General features: G+C 41.3%; 2 protein-coding genes across 2 annotated transcripts; both read right to left on the bottom strand.

The window, feature by feature from the left end:
- Positions 1 to 5,482: 5,482 nt before the first annotated feature.
- chmp7 (charged multivesicular body protein 7) lies at positions 5,483 to 9,719 on the bottom strand. The gene is made up of 10 exons (XM_028577590.1): positions 8,983 to 9,719; positions 8,717 to 8,888; positions 8,128 to 8,313; positions 7,454 to 7,587; positions 6,879 to 6,927; positions 6,649 to 6,768; positions 6,457 to 6,555; positions 6,295 to 6,352; positions 5,971 to 6,204; positions 5,483 to 5,842 (listed from the first exon to the last, which is right to left on the bottom strand). The coding sequence occupies exons 1-10, from the start codon at positions 9,243 to 9,245 to the stop codon at positions 5,787 to 5,789; spliced, it is 1,371 nt and encodes a 456-aa protein (XP_028433391.1). The 5' UTR covers positions 9,246 to 9,719; the 3' UTR covers positions 5,483 to 5,786.
- A 1,299-nt stretch (positions 9,720 to 11,018) lies between these two features.
- lgi3 (leucine-rich repeat LGI family, member 3) lies at positions 11,019 to 17,044 on the bottom strand. Its single transcript, XM_028577589.1, has 9 exons — positions 16,842 to 17,044; positions 16,035 to 16,106; positions 15,457 to 15,528; positions 13,658 to 13,729; positions 13,387 to 13,458; positions 12,923 to 13,092; positions 12,670 to 12,834; positions 12,026 to 12,116; positions 11,019 to 11,870 (listed from the first exon to the last, which is right to left on the bottom strand). Exons 1-9 carry the CDS (start codon positions 17,042 to 17,044, stop codon positions 11,141 to 11,143), a joined length of 1,647 nt encoding a protein of 548 aa, XP_028433390.1. The 3' UTR covers positions 11,019 to 11,140.
- Positions 17,045 to 20,601: the final 3,557 nt, after the last annotated feature.

The following is a 20,601-nucleotide window of genomic DNA, read 5'->3' as shown; positions in this document are numbered from 1 at the left end:
ATGAAAGGAGAGAGAGAGGGGGAATGACATGCAGCAAAGGGCTGCAGGTCAGAGTTGAACCCACGGCCACTGCATCAAGGAGTAAACCTCTATATGTATATGTGCACCTGCTCTACCAACTGAGCTAACCTAGCCACACTAATAGTGTAATTACTGATACCAAGACGTGAGAACAGTAACAATATTTTATGTACAAGCCAAATCCCTGATCAGGTCCACTGGATGAGTAGGAAGTATAGTGTCTTGTTAAAGCGCACTTCAGAGCTGATTCCTCCTGATCGAGGAGGAGGAAAGTGACCTATGCTAAGGATTATCTGTCTAAACTAGGGTTTTCCAAAAATTGTTAAAGGTCCCATGACATGGTGCTCTTTGGATGATTTTATATAGACCTTAGTTGTCCCCTAATACTGTATCTGAAGTCTATTTCCCGAAATTAAGCCTTGGTGCAGAATTACAGCCACTAGAGCCAGTCCCACAATGAGCTTTCCTTAGTATGTGCCATTTCTGTGTCTGTAGCTATTGAGGAGGAGAGAGGGAGGGTGGGGGGGGGGATTTCACGCCATGGGACCTTTAAGCCAAGGACCCCTTGACATAGAGAGACGGATCATAGGGAAAAGCCCCAAAAAATAATCTTAAAAAAGAAATTTTTTTTTTTTAAGATTATTTTTTTGGGGCTTTTCCCTTTATTAGATAGTGGATAGACAGGAAGGTGGGGAGAGAGAGAGGGGATAACATGCAGCAAAGGGCCGCAGGTCGGATTCGAACCCGGGCCGCTGCAAAAGACTCAAGCTACGTGGGGCGCATGCACTCTACTGGGTGAGCTAGAGGCTGCCCCTCTACATACAGTATATTGTTTAAAATAGAGTTCAGTGGTTTCCCTAGGTTTGTGGAAGACTTAGGTGCACGGATTTGACGGGGGGTATAGGAGTTTCCTCCCTCAAGAAAATGTTAACGTTTTTCAATAAAAAAAAACAAACATTATTATTACCATATTTGTCTAAAACATTGGAAAAGCAAGAGCAGATAATAGATAACACTCAAAGTGGCTAAAGATGTCCACTGGGGACCGACTACAATCATTAAATGTGAGAAAAGTCTTCTAGTTACATTCATTCAGCTTAGGTGGTGCCCAAAAGGGCTCGGGTGCTGCACCCAAACTTTATAAAGGTAGGGAAAACCATGAAGTTGCATATTAAACTGGGCCTACAATAGCGTGTGGGCAGCCTAAAGCCTTTATACATACCTTTTTAGTGCATAAAATACTAAGCTATTAAAATAATTGACTGATTTTATCAATCATGTTGTAATGTTAAACATACATGTGATCTTTAGGATGAACTGTATCTGTGGGTGGCTACTTTAGTGACTACCTTACCTATAGGCCAGTAAGCCTATCATTAATGTGTTTTTTCACAAATAGGTTGATTTATATTTGCTAATAATATATTGGATTCATGTTAAGACTTTTTAGTTTTTGAAGAAAAAAATTAATTATAATTTGGTTGGACCCCTGCAGTAACTCTAAGGACCCCCTAGGGATCCCAAACCCCCTGTTGAAGGTCTCTGGTCTAAACCACTGACATTCAGTATCATATTAATTACATTATGGTGAAGATCTCTCTGTTACTGAAAAGGGACACCAATCTCATCGATATACATCTGTAGGAACAGCATGGCATCTGTTTCTACAGATGTGTATGTACTTCAGCTAGATGGCCACTAGGTGTCCACGAATCACAGTAAAAGCTGAGTGATGGAAGTTACAGTTATGGAAAATAGGACATGCACATCAGGTTACTTCAGAGTGATACGTCATTGAATCAGTGGATTTCTTTTCCTGAACTGAAAATAAACTAGAAGCTGTTGAAATGCCCATTGATAATAATGTCTTTGGAAAAAACTGAAGAATTAAGGTCTGTCACACACAGACTGACAGACTCTCCAGATCCATTAAACCTACCTTAAACATATTATTAGAATTGCTAAAGAAGTACTAAAGAAGTTTAAAGGAAAAGGACAATTGATATGAATACTTTGCATATCTTGAAATAAGGATTTTGATATAACATCATCCCTGGTGTGGATTTATGGCAGGCATCAATAAATCAGAGCTACTTACCTTCATTAATTCAAAGCACATTTCTATTACAGTATTCAGTAATCTGCAGCAGATTGCATGTTAATGGTCTCTGCCTCTCAAATATCCTACATATCCTTTTAACCTAAATCTGGCATAGCGATCTGGATCTCTGTTTCTTCCACTACTGTTTGTTGTAAGTATGTAAGTATGTTTCCTAATATGTTTTTATATTACTTCCAATAAAATATTTTTAGATATTTTCATATTATCAAGATATTATCAAATCAACAGTCTTAGGTCAATATTGTGCACAAAGATTGACACAATACAAAAGCAGAGCTGTTTTTTTGTTTGTTTTTGTTGTTCTTTACCCTATTGGCTTTATTACATGTGTAACCAGACTTTAAAGGCTACTTGTTGTAAATTATATTTAAAAAGCATAAAGAGGCTGTGCTCAAAACGATCAGTAAAGCTACTTTGGCTCTATTTAACAAGCAGTTCATTATCTGGTTGAGTCTAAATATCAGTATGAATAACAGTGACCCCTGGTGGTCAAATCATGGTATGTACTTAAATGTCCCATGACATGGTGCTCTTTGGATGCTTTTATATAGACCTTACTGTACGTACACACCGCCGCCGACTTGAGCTACAAAGAAGCTCTGGCCGACCTGACGTGGCAGCGTTCTTCGATCATGTTCAACACACAATTGAAGACAAAACACAAGCAGCCACTGCACGGCCAATACACTGACACTAGAAACCTTTTATAAATTACATATATATGGACAGAATTTGTATTGTTTGTTGGTCACAGCGGTGTCCGTTAGCAGTTAGCTCGCTCGTTAGCCGCTGAACCGCAGCAGAATGCAGGCAGAGCGAGCAGCCAGCTGTTGACCCGTGCAGGACTTCACCGTGAGCGGACTGTTTAGAGACCATGTGACGGTAGGTAACGTTAACTGGTCCCTATACGCAAACAACGTCACATCATAAATGATAGGGGAACCCAGCAACGGCGATTATGAGATTTCACTCCATTTTCATGGAACTAATGTCTTGGTAGGAACAAAAGTTTACATCGTATGTTTCTCCAGAATCAGCCAGCGAGAAGGACATCTATATTCCGATTGGTTGCTGCCGTTTGCCGCTGCTTGCCGCTGAACCGCGTCATAGCTCATTACCATAAAGTTGACCAAAGTTCAACTTTCTGATTGACGCCCAAAACGCGACGCCGACAGATTTGACACTCCTTGCAGCTGAGAGAAGCCAGCTTCCATTGAAAATGAATGACTTCCGGTATCTTTAGACGCTCAAGTCGGCGGCGGTGTGTATGTACAGTTAGTGGTCCCCTAATACTGTATCTGAAGTCTCTTTTGCCAAAATGGTGGATGGTGGGGGTGTGGCCTTGACCAACTGCCACTTTGCTTGTTTGCAAGGCATGATGTCTCTCTCTTTTTCATGGGTGGGCCAAATTCTCTGGGCGGGCAAAGCAGAGAAAGGGGAAGTAACCTTTCCCCTTATGACGTCATAAAGGGAAGATTCCAGATCGGCCCATCTGAGCTTTCATTTTCTCAAAGGCAGAGAAAAGGGCTCGGTTTCCACCTATTGCCATTTCTAGCCACTGGGGGACCATAGGCAGGCTCGGGGAACTCATATTAGTGTTAAAAAAAAAAAAAACTCAAAGTGAAATTTTCATGCCATGGGACCTTTAAGTAAAACGTGCATTGGCACTGCTTTATAAAATAAAGAAATGTTTCTTTTATCAAGTATATTCAAAAAGTTTCAAATGTTTTCTTCTATTTAACCATGTTACCATTTTTTTCAACCATAGATAGTAACTAATTATTAAAAGAGGGGTGTCTGCGCGTGTGTGTGTTTGTGTATTGTGTGTTTGTGTATTTTAATGTTTTCTGTATCATAATGCAAGCATACAAAAACAAGTCACTTTTGCTTAGTCCAGGTTTCCTATCAGGATTATTGTTTTCTAAGCCTAGCTGCCTATAAACTAGAGAGAAGACCCCCAAAAGTGCTTTAGTGTTTGGTAGATCAAAGCACAACACTTTTATTATACTATTATTAGGTCTCCCATATATGAAATGGATTATTGTACGTGACGAAGTGACTTTAGCGCCTGAAACCAATGTATCCATAGGGGTATCTCAAGCTAACAGGTGCCTACAGTCTCTGGTACATCTATATGAATCTCCTTGGTAGGTTAAAAATGACACAGACCCCACAAGTCTCCCCGAGGTGTCGCGTCGTCCCTGGAATAAACCAATATTAAAATAGCCTTCATTTCAGGTCCGACACTGACATATTAATACCACTACAGATAAGTGATTAAAATAAATTTTATTTTGAGAAACATATTTGGTTAAACTCACTTTAGGTAGGCCTCTCAGTCATCACAGGAAGTTGCAGTGAGACTAAATATATGTATTGATTCAATCATTTTGGCATAATATTCACTTTACTTTCAGTTTCACATTTACAGTTCAAAAGGCCACTTAATACACTTTACAGGACTGTCAATGAGGGACATCAATAAACACACACTACAAACAACAAATATACGTGTTTACACTCTCGTCCAAAACATACCACAAAAATGAAAAGCATTCCTAGTGGCGGCATACCAAAGAGCATATCTTAAAATGCTAAAATGTTCACTTTCGCCGAGAGATCCTTCAGATCTGGATGGCAGAGTAGATCTAAAAGCTTTCAAGTTGAAAAGCCTGTTAAAGCGTAACTCTCGCCAAAATGGAACCTAGGGTCTTTTTGTGAATGTACCAGAGTCAAACTTTTGTTTAAAAGCATATTTAGGACGGAAGAGCAACTTTTAAGAGTTACCGTATTCTTGTTTTTCAGTAAAATGGCTTTTTAAATGGGAGTGCTAGGGGCCCTTTCATGCTAGCCTCAAAATAGCTATTTTTAAAACACTAAGAAGGCTCGACACAACATGAAACTTTGTTCCAAGTATCACCAGGGGCTCCACACCTTAACTAAACCGGTGGACAAGGGATGTACTAAATCTGTGCCTACTTGTTTTTATATCGACTTGTTTTGACTGCCGAGGTGGTAGCGGCCGGACACAACAAGAGCTACGGTGAGTTGTTTAAAACCTCTCTTTTTAGTAAACTCTGGGTACACAAACAATGTTGTCAACGATTTCGTTAAAGTGTGGAGCACCTGGTGATACTTGGAGCAAAGTTTCATGTTGTGTCGAGACTTCTTAGTGTTTTTAAAATAGCTATTTTGAGGCTAGCATAAAAGTGCCCCTAGCTCTCCCATTCAAAAGGCCATTTGACCGAAAAATGAGAATACGGTGAATCTTAAAAGTGGCGATTCCGTCCTAAATATGACGAACGTTTGACTTGGGTACATTCACAAAAAAGACCTAGGTTGCATTTTGGCGAGAGGTACGCTTTAATTTACAAAAGAAAAAAATATATATTTTTTAAAATCCTTTTTGGCATGCCTCCAAAGTAAAGCCATTTTTAATTTTCATTATTGAAGGAAAGTGCCTTGTTTTCATCCTGATATTGATTTTATAACTCTTACAATATGATGATTTAGCAATTGCTAAAATGTAGTTCCTTAGTACTTTATTTTACTTCTATGAACTCTGGCTCACAGAAAATGTTTTAGTGATACAGTTTGATATGTGGATGCCGAGCTTCAAACTTGCCATGTTTTGCTTGTGCCATCACTGTGCCGATTCTACTCTCTTGGCAGGCGACGTCCTTTTCTCCTTTTGAAAGCCTGGACAGAGTGATGACTGTGTGTTACTTCCCAACTTGTACATTACAGTCCAACAGAGAGAGAGAGAGAGAGAGAGAGAGAGAGAGAGGGAGAGAGAGAGAGAGAGAGAGAAATCTGAAAGTGCCCACCTGAATCTGTAAGCGTTAGCTGATTTAATTCTTCCTCCAGCTGCTCAGCGGTAATATTCAGGGGTGTGTAAGGTACCGCAGGCAGAGAACTGAGCAGGTCAGTACCAGGGAGGCCCGGCTCCCCAGAGGGTCGCAGACCTTTTGTTGGAACTTCAGGCAAACCGGAGACGGAATCCGGCTTTGACTCGTCCAACAAAGATTTCAGTTCCTCCTCCAACTCATCTAAGTCTGCATCTACAAAAAAAAAAAACATGACAAACTTAGACCTCCTTGATATTCACATATACAATGTATCAAAGACGTGGCACTAACAGTATGTCATACCTGCGCTGTTCACGCCACTGGATATAGTTTGGTTCACCTCGTCTTGAGTGTCACATAACTGGTTAAATCATATAAAAGATACATTAAGATGTTTAAATGGAAGATTCAGTTGAAGGAATAAAACATACAATGAATTGTCTTTAAAATCAACAGCTACTGTACCTCCTGGATTTGATCCACGAGGCTCTCGGCACGTTCCACAGTCACATCCTTAAGGGAGAGTCTCAGGGCTGACACCCCGGCCTGATAGGCTTGAATAACCTACAAAACATGTTCGGCACACACTAACATTACTGGCAACAAACTCTGCTAACTACACAAAGAAAGAGCGTTGATGTCCATTCTGCCTCTCACCGTCTTATCAGTCTGTGACTGGGCAATTCTGTCCAGGATTCCTCTGATGGACTCCAGTTTGGCAAACAAGCTGTCGGCTCTCTTTTCCACCCTTTTGCGCCCTCTTAAACACCTCAGTGCCTGTGGGTTAGACAGTGAATATTACCAACGAACCCAGTGCTATGACATTTGGTTGTGCACAATAAAATATATGGGGGGATGAGGGGGGTTTCTGTTAAATGTACAAGTACCTGTGATTTCTTCCCTTCCCGGAGCAGAACCCTTGCTTCCTCTCTGCACCTGCAATTAGACAAGACATTCTGACTTTCAGAACCATTAAAATGCAATGCAGTCCTTCTGCCTATTAGTCCAATACCTGTAAAAAAAGATGGCTGAAGCATCGAGTTGCACACATAGTACTAGTTATTTTACAATGGGAGAAAGTTGAAAATCACATACATCTTAAATAACAGTGTAACACTTTACTTGAAGGTATTGACATAATTGTGACATGACACTGTCATAACTATGACATGACACTGTCATAAACGTTATAAACAAGTCATAAACGTTTATGACTTCTGTCATTAAGTGTCAGTCGGTTTTTGTCATGACAAGTTGACATTGTTTGGGTTGTCTTGATTATGACAACTTGACATTAATCAAAGTGACATTACCAGAAGTTGTCATGACAACTTGAAATTAAATTTCTTTGGAGTGTCCTTATTAAGACAACTTGACATTAAACAGGATGACATTATGTCAAGTTGTCATGACAAAGACATCCTCTGGTAATGTCATCCTGGTTAATGTCAAGTTGTCTTACTTGTCAGCCTCAAGGCCAAGTTTCTCCACCCGCTCCTCCAGAAGCTTCTCACTGCGCTGCAGCTGGTAAATCCCCAAATCCACGTCGCTGACGAGGGAAACTTGAGCTTGCCCAGCTTGACAAAACTTGACAACCTGTAAAGAAAGACACATGAAGACAGTTGAAACATAAAACATTAACGCAAGCATTCATAGGACAAACTATCTCTGAACATGCTTAAAGATAGGGATGTCCTGATCGGATTCGGAGCCGATACGGGCATTTTTAACCGATCGAGGATCGTCAGTCACTCCGATCACCTTACTTCAATCATTTACGTCAGTAAGTTCTACACCATAATAAGTACAAGTGGATTTTGTGAGAGTTTTACCAAAATGCTAAAAGTTAAATTATCGGATCGGGACTTGGCAGATATTCAATATTTAAAAAATTGGATGGGGATTGGGGGCCAAAAAAGCTGATCGGGACATGCCTACTGAAAGATAACTTGCAAAAATTTCCTCTTTTGATAATAATAATAATAATAATAATAATAAATTAGATTTATATAGCGCTTTATCATAGAGATTCAAAGTGCTTTGGGGGGGAAGACTACTCTCTACCACCACCAGTGTGTAGCCAGACGCTCACCACACATCAGCTCGGTAGAGAGTTTGAATAAGCGGTTTGTTTACCTTCTCGCCGTCGTGCAACGAGACCGTCACTTGCTTGTCCCTCTGCAGCTGCAGCAGAGCCATGCACAGGGTGCTCTCATCAGCACAGACCTCAGAGGAGAGAATGCACAGATCTTGAAATGACACGATGGAGCGGCTCGCAAATTCACTGCCCCGGTACACCTTGAGTAATTCCGCTGCTTTCTCCTGGAAAACAAAACATTACTTAGCTTTATATCTAGCCATAACATTTATTGTCTGACTGAAATACCAGAGTTGTGGGAAAGAGAAACCACTCAGCATTGTTGCAAGTTGAAATGCGATCAACGCACACGTGGCGGTACAGTACTCCACACACTAGTTTACATGATTCAGTTTTATTCAGATGCATACCATATTTTATTTAGATGACTGTGTAGTGTTGTACTGTACATCTGTTGCAAAAACTGAAGGATGATTAATATAAGGGAACTTCTAATAAATGTAATGCACAGCATATTACTGCAATAAGTATATTTAAAATGCAAAAATCAGGGGGTCTCACGTATCATGATAATATTGTATTGTAGTGCTTCTAAAATCACATCAGGAAACACTGAGTTAAACAAACCTTCACTAGTTCAATGACAACAAAAGACTCCTCCAAAGGCACCTGGCTGCTTCCCAGAAGAGTGGAGAAGGTCCATTTCAGAGGCTTTACCAACAGCAGGCCAACACCCCAGGACAGCCAGCCACAGTCCACATTGGCAGCAAACTCTGACTCCCTCTGGATCTTCCCACATCTGGCACAAGTTATAATACCAGCGATGTAACGTTAGCGACCAGAATGACTCAGAGACATCAGTGACAGAGCTGACACAAACAAAAAGACGTTACCTGGCCATGGACTGGATGACAGTCGCCAAGCCCAGCGGTGATTTTTCTTTCCTCCTAAAAGTCTTGTTCAGCTCCTGCAGACTGACACACACGATGCCTCGGTCCCTGCAGCCTTTGAGAATCAGAGCCGTCCAGAAGTCCATCTTACTGTCCCAGTCCGTCGTGTTGACATCTCGGTTCTCATTGAAGTCCGAGAACATAACATTCATCCGCTCGTCGTCGTCCCATTCGGGCGGTAGGGTCATTTCTGTGGCGTTAGACATTTACAATACCGAAGTCTAAACTTTAGCTTAACCTGTTTACCGACTTGCTCGTTATGCTAAACAGACAACCCACGCTAAACGTTAGCTAGCGTAACGCTACATAGACAACGTTGACGTGAGCTAGCTATCTAGCTACGTTAGGTTAGCACCACTTGCTCTCACTCTTTCCGGGAAACAAATATCACTGTAGCGTTAACGTCATGTAAGATACAATATCGTCTGTCGAGGGAAAAGTCTAAGCAGTGGTTTGCATGCCGCTGCCAGCTATCAAAGCAAAGCCCTCACTCCAGCATGATGCATTAACATTTGGCTAGCACGAGCTAACGTTTCATATATCAACAACAACAACAACATATGGTCGCGCGAGTTTTAGAGTTCAGAACCGTGCGAAAAAGCGGTGATATGTGCTCAAAAATCAAATGCTTTAACTCCACCCACGCAGACACCCTGAACAACAAAGCAAGCGCCCTACGAACCTCTACGTTACGAACACGCAGTTTGCGCTTTATGAGCATCCCTGCAACATATTTTATATTTTCTTCCCAGGATACATGCTTGGTTTAAGTATTTTTTTAATTTGATTTACGTCCAGTTTTTCTGATGATGTCAGTGACGACTACAAACAAACCGCTTTAAATGTGAGAATGTTCAAATGCGTAAATTCATTATTTTTGTTATTAGCTGTTAGTCTACATCTCAAAGGGCCTCATGCAACATTATCCACATTTAACAGCAAATTATACAGACTGATATGTGCTACCAATTCTTCAGAACATATTTGTACTGCAATGCAAGAGAAATACCCGTGGCTGCAGTAGTTGTGTTTTGGGGTTATTGTGGTTTTTAAAAAGCAATTCTAACCACATAACACAGGACACAGGACCTTTAAGGGGACTTAAATTGGATTTAATCATACCCACTTGCCACCCACCCTTCCATGTGCAAATGGACACAGCAACAATTAAATACAGTTTGTGACTATAAGTACACAAAAACATAGGAAATTATTAGAACTTTTTTATAACTTAAATATGCATTCTCTGATCTTGTTATTGCTCCCCAACACCCCTCAAATTGGTTAGTTATAATCACCAAGATTGCTATAGTGCCCCCAATCTTTCAATTTCAATTTCGCTCATTACCCTCGTCCCCAAAACATCCCACTGTTGGGGGATTTGGGAAGTATAACAAAGTTTAAGGATCATATTTAAAAAATGTAATTCTGAAGAGCAATAGGTTCACATTTTCAGTTAATTTTGGGGCCCCTCACTTATTTGCTCATGCCTCTCTGATCCCAAGTCAATTATTGCAGAATGAACATTAAATCCAAAACAAATTTGAAGGTATCTTATATATAAAGATAAACATAATCAAGGATTTCAAAGTAGGCTATTTAAATGGTGAGTATTGCTTGTTTTACATAATATCATTTCTTACCATGTCATGCAAAATGCTACACAAATAGACTACACTGTGAAACTTACGAAACCTTCATAGTTTTACAGTCAGTTACAATATCCAGTCTCATCCAGTGAATAATTCAGTCGATGCACATGCACATCATTTTCACATTATTAAAGTGCAGTATACAATATAGTACTTTTGAAAAAGAATTGGCCTAAACATATGGTTGGCAGAACAGAAGCAGTATGCGCCAATGACATGACACTTATGTTGACATGTTACCGATGCTGTGTATTATCACATTATTTCATTCAGATGTTAAGGGACAGTGCATAAAAATAGATGAATCATTTAATTAGTTGCCTCGCTTAAAACATCAGGTGAAACAGCAGACCTTTAGTTACATGGCTTGAACATTTTGCAGTCTTTCATTTATTTGGCACATGTTGATGAATGCTTAGACCAGCCTCCTTTTCGCTCTTTTAGCATGTCTACTTAGCACTGAGATCCACCACCAGGTGCTGGTAGGCCAGGGTGTTGCCTTTGAAGCTGGCAGCCAGCAACATGTCCTTGTTGTCGACAGATACCAAGCTGAACGCTCGCGGGGCCCTCATGTTAAGCTCCTGGAAGGGCTGAAAGCGCTGAGTGAGGTCATCCCACAGGTATACTCTGGAGAAGGAGAAATCACTTCCGAGAATGAGGTACTGACGGAGGCCTACTGTGAAAGGATACACTGCCATGGAGCCCCGCGACGGAAGAGTCTGGATCTCCACGAAACGCTGCCCTTCCCAGCGGAGGATCTTGGAGTCACCTATGAAGCGCGTGAGGCAAAGGTAAAGAACCTTCCTCACCCAGAAGTGCTTAACCATCTGCACATCCGCTAGCTCAGTGATTTGGGAGAAGAATGCAAACTGCTTCTGGCCTCGGTTCCACTGGTAAACCACGGGCGGCTGAGAGGCGCTGGAGAGGATGAGGTGAGGCTTTCCCCCAACATCAACGAACTCCACATGGGTGTCCCGGTGCCAGGGATGGAGGGACTGGTGGGTGTAGAAACCATTGCTGTTCCAGCGATAAATGCTGGTGGAACCTGCCTTTGAGCTGTCTGCTACTACGAAGTACCACTCTTCATCCAGCTGGAAGGTGTCCACGAAGTTGGGCTTCCTCACGCGAGTGGTGTCAATGTCTTGGATCTTTACAAAGCGCTGCGGGTCTTCTTCCCACCTGTGGTAACAAAAAGGTTGGCATAGTATTCCTAAAGCTTTCCACAAAAAAATAATATTTCTGGAAAATATGCTTATTTGCTTTCTTGCCGAGAGTTAGATAAGAAATTCCAACAGGTTTGCAGCTGTTTGCAAAGATTATATTGCATGCCTTACTTGTAGATATGAGATCCACCAAAAAGTTGAGCAACAACCATGTAAAGACTGTTGCTTATCACCACTGGTTTGCAGTACACAGCAGAGCGGGCTGCAACAGACATACACAGAAGCATAAACACGTTTTTATTAAGAGCCCCTATTATGCTTTTTGGGATTTTCCTGTCTTTAAGTGTGTTATATAGTTTTTTTGTGTATGTTATATATGTATAAAGTACAAAAAAACAACATTTCACCCCAAATGGAGCTTTCTCTCCTACAGACAGCACTTTCTCTCAACTGCCAGAAACACCTCGCCCACATTCCTGTTTGAATTTCCTCAATTAATGATTTAGAATGCCAGCCCAGTTTTTCAAATGTGCGGCTCATAGGTGCTGCCTGAGCAAGCACAGCCCGTCCAGTGACCAATCACGACAGAGTGGGCCAGCTAACCAATCAAAGCAGACTGGGCTTTTCGAGAAGGTGGGCCAAGAGCTGCAGCAATGGGCTGTATGAGAAACATAATGTGTTCTTTTGAACATCAAAGCTATAAACCTATTCTAATAGACCCTAAGAGTATGAATATGATGCTGAAAAGGAATATAATAGGGGATCTTTAAACATAAATTGGTATAATATTTATGCTTTCATAGCCAGCAACTTACAGGTAATGTTATGAAACATCCTGAAGACCATCTCCACATGATCCCATACATACAAGGTGCAGAACCCTGAATCAGGCTGAGCAAAGACCACAAACTGATCCTCATTGAACTCAAAGGACTCCACTGACACAGAGTGGAAAGGGAAGGTTTCATAAACAGCGAAATCTATGGGAAGACAACGCAGAATTACAATACTTATACAAGCAAAACAAGAAGTCACCACCAACAATGTTCGAAAGAGAGAAGGTGAAACCTGCGCTGATGCAGTTGAAGTCTCGAGGTGCGAGGTCGTGGATTCTGCGTCCCTGGAATTCGAAGGGGCTGGCACAGTAGATAGCAGGAACAGAAGTGTTGGTCTTCTCCATCCAGTCCACCAGCCATTTGATTTTACAGTCGCAGCGGAAGGAGTTCCCCCGCAGGTCTCTGAGTAACAGATGGGGGAAGAGAGTCAGTTTATATCCCAAATCCTCAAACACGAAATCTTCCAAACCTAACAGGAAGGAAGGAAGAAAACAGACACAAGTGTTTTTGTGCAGCAGTATGGTTTGACTCAGATACAAACCACAGACTCGATCCAGACAATTGTGCCGACGAGTGTGGTAGTCCACTAAAACCCTCAGGGAGCACCAGCAAACCAGTGTTGTGTAGCGACAGATTGTAAGGTCAAAGCTCTCAGGTTGTCAAACCCTGTTTTTATTTTAGTGAAGGCACACTTACAAATCTGTGAGGATGTCTAGATGTTTGAAGAGATCTCTTGGCAGCTGCTGCAAGTTGTTGTTTGAGAGAGATCTGATTTAAAAAAAAAAAAAAAAAACATGACAGTTATCATTATGTCTTGCTTATATAGTATGTAATTGCTAAATAAATCCCTGCTCTTTTGGAGTCTTTTTCAAATGTTCTGGTTTTTAAATGTATTTGAATCTATTGTGCAAAGTGACAAATGTTTAGACAGGGTTTCTCCATCTTATTAGCGCAACAAAATACTTACAGATGAGTCAGGGATTTGAGCCCTCTGAGGGTATACTTTGAGAGAGCCTGGATGTCATTGTTCTCAATGAACCTGAGGAGAGAACAAACCACTCACATATACCGTACATACGTGTCACACAGTGATGACAACCTCTGGAATTCAGCCACAGTATTATAGGATGTCGTGCTTGCTCGCGGAGGAAGTTGTGTGTTGTCAGTGCAGAGGACAATAGGAGTGTGACCGTAAGCAGCAATTATGTCAGTAATAGCACAGTCTGCATCTGGTGGATTTATAATCAAAAGGTTACGGCTTATCTGTTTTGAGAAATGAGTCTGGGTTGACAACAAATGAATGGTGGTACAATCAGTGGAATGACTGCAAAGAAAAAGTAAAAAGTAAACAGAATGACTTATGGTAAAAGCTAATTCCATGCCTTTGAAATTCATGTGACAATAATATAGCCACTGAGTGCAGAGAGTATTACAAAGGTCTGTGTGTCAGCGTCATTCGATCCCGTCCGGTCTACGTTTTGTCTATTGATAGTCGGGGACAAACAGCATGTGCAGACTCTTTGGAGGTGGCTGGATATAAAAGTGTGGCTTTATTAGCATTCACAGCAGGTAGCGATGGTATTGGTAGTGATGCAGAGAGGCCTGATGGCTGGCCTGCCGCCAAAGCCACACAGCAAGCAGCCTGAGGCATGGCCAGGACGGAGAGCTGCGTGCTCTAAGCCATCAGCTAACTACTTTCTAAAGCCTATCAATTCACAGAATGGCATATTCAGCTTTATCACACTACAGAGGCTATGTGCTAGCTGTCGTAGAAGGATTTATTGTCAGTTTTACTTTTGGCATTCTTTGCCATACTGCAGTGAGTACTGAGTCCAATTCTGAAATATTACAGTGCAGCCTGTAAGGTTAATTCTATTCACTTTGCAGACAAAAATAAACCCACCTACTGCAATTATTCATTCACAAAAGTAAACAATGCATGACAGAAAAGAAAGCAGCGCAAAAAAACATTGCATTACAGAAAGTTATAGCAACTTTTGCTTAACAATTACAGCATAGTGCTAAATGCAAAGCATGATGTCACTCTAGTAGAAGTAAAGCATATAGAGCTGACACATTACACAGCAGTATTTATTAGAATTTTTGCTAACATTATCCGCTATAACCTACTGGTCCTACCAGACCAAGTAAGGTCTACAGCTAGAGCTGTAACAATTCCAAATGTTACTGTACAATTAATTGTCAAAGAAATAATTGTGATTAACAATATAACTGTCTCTTTCAGTTTTTCAAACAAATTAATGTTTTGAATGAATCCCAGGATACATCTTTTGGTTATGTCACTGTTATGTGACCCAGATAATAGTGACACAGCCTATAACGAAACCAAGCCGCCTTATTATCATAAAACATTGTATTTTTTCTTAAATGAACATGAAACTGACAACTACCATCAACAGTCATACATACCCCTTAGGACCTTAGCTAATGTTAGCATTTATTGCGGTTAAACAAAGAAACAGCGATTTTGTAAAAAATTAAAATAAAATTGCAATTAGACAATTATGTAATAGTTGTTACAGGCCTACCTACAGCTTAAGAATTTAACTTCCCATTTTTAATAGTAAGTAGGTGCTATTTCTTTTTTCAAATGTTACATAGACTCACTTTAAAACTGTTCCTGAGCAACAGGTTTTTGTCAGTACATGTACAGTAGTATACATTTGATCAATATTTAAAAAAAAAAAAACACAGTGACTGGCCAAACTCATCTTTGAAGTTCACACTTTTAAGTGAGACACTTACAGGTACTGCAGGTGAGACAGACCAGCAAAGGCATCATCAGCAATCATGGTGAATGTGTTGGAGTTTAAGAGCCTGCAAAAAGGAGGCAGTAATTATCAAGTCATAATAGATAGAAGTTAATACAGTTGCTATCACATAAAACATTCACAGTTTATAAAGCTAATCTTATGTAAACACATAGATGAATTTGGAATTTACACAAAACACACGCAGACCTACACACACACGCACACGCACACGCACACACACACACACACACGGACGTGACCACACACTCATGATTGCATCTGAGTAGATAAACGGCCCTTTGTCTGGCAGAGCAGAACTGTCAGTGATTGGCAATGACACTGATACAGAGCCACTTTACTGCTATGTCACCACTGCTTTCAATAACCATTCATTTCTAGTAGCTGAAGTCACTTTCATTGTCACTGCAAAACAAAAGCGGTCTGCGTGTGCTACGATATCATACTGCGAGAAAGCATACGTGTGACAATAAGTGTTGTGACTGTATTTTTAATCACTGGTGAGAGAAATACTGAATTAAGAGTTTACGGTGTTTAAAAAGTCACGCTCACAGGAACTGCAGTAGGTGAAGGTGGGAGAAAGCTCCCTCTGGGATCGTGGTAAAGGCTGCATTCACCATCGTCCTGTTCAGACAAAAAAACATCAGTTATCATCACCCACGTGTGGAAGATTTCTTGTTCACAACGTTGACTGTTTTGTTATTTCTTCTCTCACATGCAGTTGAAATATCAAGTAGGGCTAAATCTTTTCAAAACTAGGACACACAAGCTCTTTCTTCACTTCTTCTCTATTCTAAAACGAGGGCACCTCCACCAGCCTGTGCTCTGGAATTCCCTTGACTTAATATTCAATCCACGGGCGATATGTCAATATCTCATGAAAGGGGGGCACCCTGTAACCTTCTTCTCAAAACACAACCTTCCCCTATCAAGTGTTAAGATTTCTTTTTCATTACATGTGCTCCATTTATTGGGCGTATGTCTGAAGTCTCTTCAAGATTAGATCTCTCAGAGGAGAAGCAGGTCTCCTGCAGTGAGATAGGAAATCTATTGTTGGTATTTCTCCCTGGAGCTCGACAGGATTTTACTGCTGTGTCCCCTAAACTAAGTTCAGCATATGGTACAATAAATGGACATTGTTATTTTTATGCTGTCTGGTAAACATCTCTCTGTTAATGCAATACCTATGTTCACTTTCAGGTAATTAAAAGACAAGTAGGGATTCATGCATCATTACATAATGTAGGGTGACATCAGTGATGTAGCCGTCTGTACCAGCCTGCATATTGCTCACAGTTCATACAGGTTATGAAAAGATGCTTTTGTAAGAAAACACACACACACAAAAGTTGGACTCACAGGGAGATAATTCCAGGGGGGAAGCTCTTGGGGATAGCCTTGGTATCCACACAGAAGGCACTGTCTTTGGTGCAGGAGCAGGTCGCAGGACAGCGGGGTATCTTGGGGGCTCTCCTGGCGTCTGATTCCCTCGGCAGGCAGAGACACAGACACAGAAGAGACAAGCAGATCAGCCTCGTCCATCTCTGTCCGAGCTCCAGCATCCTTCAGCAGGAGGAAAATGAAAAGCTGTGTGGATGAGCTTCTTGAAGTTTCTCCTCAGTGGCAAGTGGCTTGTTTGAGAGGCGATGGACAGCCTGACTACAACCCCAGCAGTTCTGATTATGCTGAGCGCAGAGTTGAGCATGAGAAAGAGGGGATGGGTGGGAGAGGGAGGAATGGAGGGAGGAGGGGGAGTAAGGGCAGTCCTGTGTATCCTCGGTGGGCGTGGGTGCTCTGCAGCTTCCTTGGATCGGTGCAATCTTTCTCTCTGTCTCTCTCTCTCTCTTTCTCTCTCTCAGGAGCCGCTGCCAGAGTGCACACTGCAAGAATGACGAGCAAGGCTGATTTCTCCGCACTAGGACCTGTAGGCAGCCACGTAGCTGACAATGAATTATTTACTATCGCACATGCAGAAAACCTTAGAACAACAGCAGCAGAGAGGAAGAGAGGGGTGAGAACGTTGGGTCAGGGATGATGGAAGATTTTACTGCCATGTTCTGTGGAGCTCCTGTCAGGTGTGAAGTTGTGTCGAGCTGCTGCAGTCATGAGAGCAGACAAACAGGCATCAAGGATGCAGGGGGAAATGTGTGTGCATGCATCCATGTGTCAGGGGCTGTGTGTGTGGGCAGGTGTTTGTATTCTGGCAGCTTTAAACAGCAACCAGTGCGGAGACTTTTTCAACTAATAAAGAAACACTATTGATGAAGCAAATGTGAATGCCAAAGACTTAACAGAATAAATGAGTGCTTTACCAGAAAAATAGCTAGATCTGGGAGTTTATTAGCATTTGTAATTTTAAAAGACTACTTTTAGATGACAGAGAAGATGAACAACAGCCTTAAAGGGGTGCTCCAGTGATTAAATATTGCACTTCCATTAGGTTGGGGGACTCGCGAAAGACAGATTAAAAAGGAATGGTCTAAATAAAAGCAGCAGAATCTGTGATATCCTGACTTGGTTTGTAGTATGGGTCAAGCTCCACTGGGTCCTACAATTCCCATAATGCATTCTCAATAGCGTCTTGACCCTCTCTGTCTGGTACAGTCAAGTTTGTCAAACTTTTGCATCCAGTTTGTAACATTTAAAGTCCAATCCTGATTACATCATCAGGGTTATTTTCTCAGACTTTAAAAAGTTCCGTCAAAACCACAGAAGACTTAATTGTTTTCACAGGCTGACTCCTGTGATATGTAAATCTTAAAGGTCCTGTATTGTAAAAAATGAGATTTTTTTATTATAAAGCAGGTTGAGGTGCTATATAAATACTGTGAAAGTATCATAAGAGAAAAGCACACAGCCCATATTCAGAAATTGGGCCTTCAAACGAGCCATCAGGACTTCCGTACGGTTGTGATGTCACAACTATACTATAGGTCGAAAGTGCTGTTACAAAGCTGTACAGTCATTCCCCGGCTGCAATGGCAGTGCAGAGATACCAAGAGCACAGATGCCAAAGACCCGGAAATAAAGACCAATCAGAGCAGACTGGGCTTTTCAGGAGGGGGTTTAAAGAGACAGGCACTACAATTGAGTATTTCAGACAGAGTGTAAATACAGGTATATTCAGATAGACAGTATGGAAATTATGTGTTTTTTGAACATTAAAGCATGTAAACATGTTCTAGTAAAAAACAAAAATAGTATGTATGAACCTGAAAATGGGACCGTAAAAGGTATTGTTGTGGTTTTGGGGTTGTCTTAGTTTGGTAGTCTGTTTTCTGTGTTGTATTTTGCTCAGTTTCCTGTCTTATTTTGAAGTCTCTGGTTTTCTGTCTTGTCTTGTCCGATTTACTTCCTGTCTTGTGTTTCCCTCCTTTTTTTGATTGCTCTGCCCAGCCTAATGTGTTTCACCTGTTTCCCAGCCCTTGTGTCACCTGTCTTGTGTTTTCTCATTAGTCTGCGTATTTAGTCTTTGTGTTTCCCCTTGTCTTTTGTCAGATCATTTTGTGTGTTTTGTGTCCCCCCTGTGGAGGTCCTCGTCTATGTCTGTGCTCCCGGTTATTCCTGTTTTCTTGGATTCACTTGGTTTTTGTTGATACCTTTTGTCTTCGTTTTTGGAATCGGTTTTTGCCTGCTGCAGCTAACAGGACTCCCTTGGTTTGTTTGTGTTTCCTTAATAAATCCTCCACTTCAAACGTTCTCCTGCCTGCCTGCCTGCTTTCTGCATTTTGGGTCTGCCATTCCCTACTCCTCCCTGCTACAACCTGACAGGTATAATATGTTTCAACACAGCATTCAAATATGGCGCCCCCTCCTCGGCTCAATGAGCTAAAGAGAAAAGAGAGAGCAGTGGTGGTCCAGCGAGCTAGAGAGTGAATAAAAAGAGGGAGCGGCGTTACCAAGGACAAGGTTGTGAATTAGACCTTATTTTCAGATTGTTTCACTGCGGTGACATTCTAAAGTAAAAATAAACACACACACACACCTCCCCACGACCCTACAGGAAGGTGCCGCATTGCCGAATCTTTTGTGAATACATCATGAATCATCCTCTCTGTGTGTGTTGGAAGACACACACAGACACAGCAATGTTATAATAACCCATTCCTCATCAAATACAAATGCTTTGTAGAATACAGATGCTAAAGGGTGCCTTGTGTGTCGATATCAAATGCCGAGGGGCATTACAAAGCGGTGGTATTTAACGACCTGGGAGTGACCAAAGGCTGCATGCGCTGTTATTCGCTGGGGGTTACGCACACCCACGTGGGTCCCAAAGGCTCTTTGCTGACGCCCATAAACGTCCTGCACACAGCAAAATAAGAAGAAAAGAGAAAATACAGTAAGAGGGCAAGCTCCTGCCTTTAATAGGATTTTATTTAGAAAATTAGAAAATTCCTTTTTTTTGCTTTAATACCATTAGAAACATAATGCGTGAGAATTAGAATTAGTTTTCTTGCCTTGAATTATTTCATGCACACACAGCAGATAAGTAAGAGACACAAGACATGTCAGTTAAAAACATTTCTACATGTCAGTTAAAAATACTTCTGCCATACCACCAGAGGGCGCTGTTGATCACAAAATAAAGTCAATCCAGGGCAGGTGACTGTGCAGGGTGGCTGAATGGCCACTGGCATGGCTGCAGCCTCTGTGCCAGTCATTACCAGCCTCCCTTACAAGGACTCTGTTGTCACAAGCAAAGAGACCCTGCGACACACTGTCTGCCCAGGTCTCAGCACATTGTTCCCAACCCAGACAGGCAGCAGGGAAACAGAGTGTTGTTTTAAACATCTGATCCAAAGCAGCAGTTTTCTGCTCTAATTTTAAAGCAGGGGGCTAACTATTGAGACAATATTTAACAATTCATTGATTTAGTTTTCCCTTAAATATTCTTTCTTTCTTTCAGTCATGTTCTCTGGTATAGCCCATAAGCTATGCAATTAAGTAAAGCATTTTCTTGATGGACGAAAGAGAAAAAGCTCAATGTCCTTCGGGGGCTTCATTTGAAATCTGTGAGACGTTTTCTTTGCTTTGGCACAGTTTGATGTGAAAGAATCTAGTATTTTTTTTTGAACAGTCTGTGAGGCCTCATTGCACGTAACAGACACTTTTACAG

Source organism: Perca flavescens, chromosome 5, assembly GCF_004354835.1.
Source record: "Perca flavescens isolate YP-PL-M2 chromosome 5, PFLA_1.0, whole genome shotgun sequence".
In the NCBI taxonomy this organism is placed as follows: Eukaryota; Metazoa; Chordata; class Actinopteri; order Perciformes; family Percidae; genus Perca; species Perca flavescens.
The sequence above is the reverse complement of the archived record's forward strand: the minus strand, read 5'-3'. Positions and strand labels throughout refer to the sequence as shown.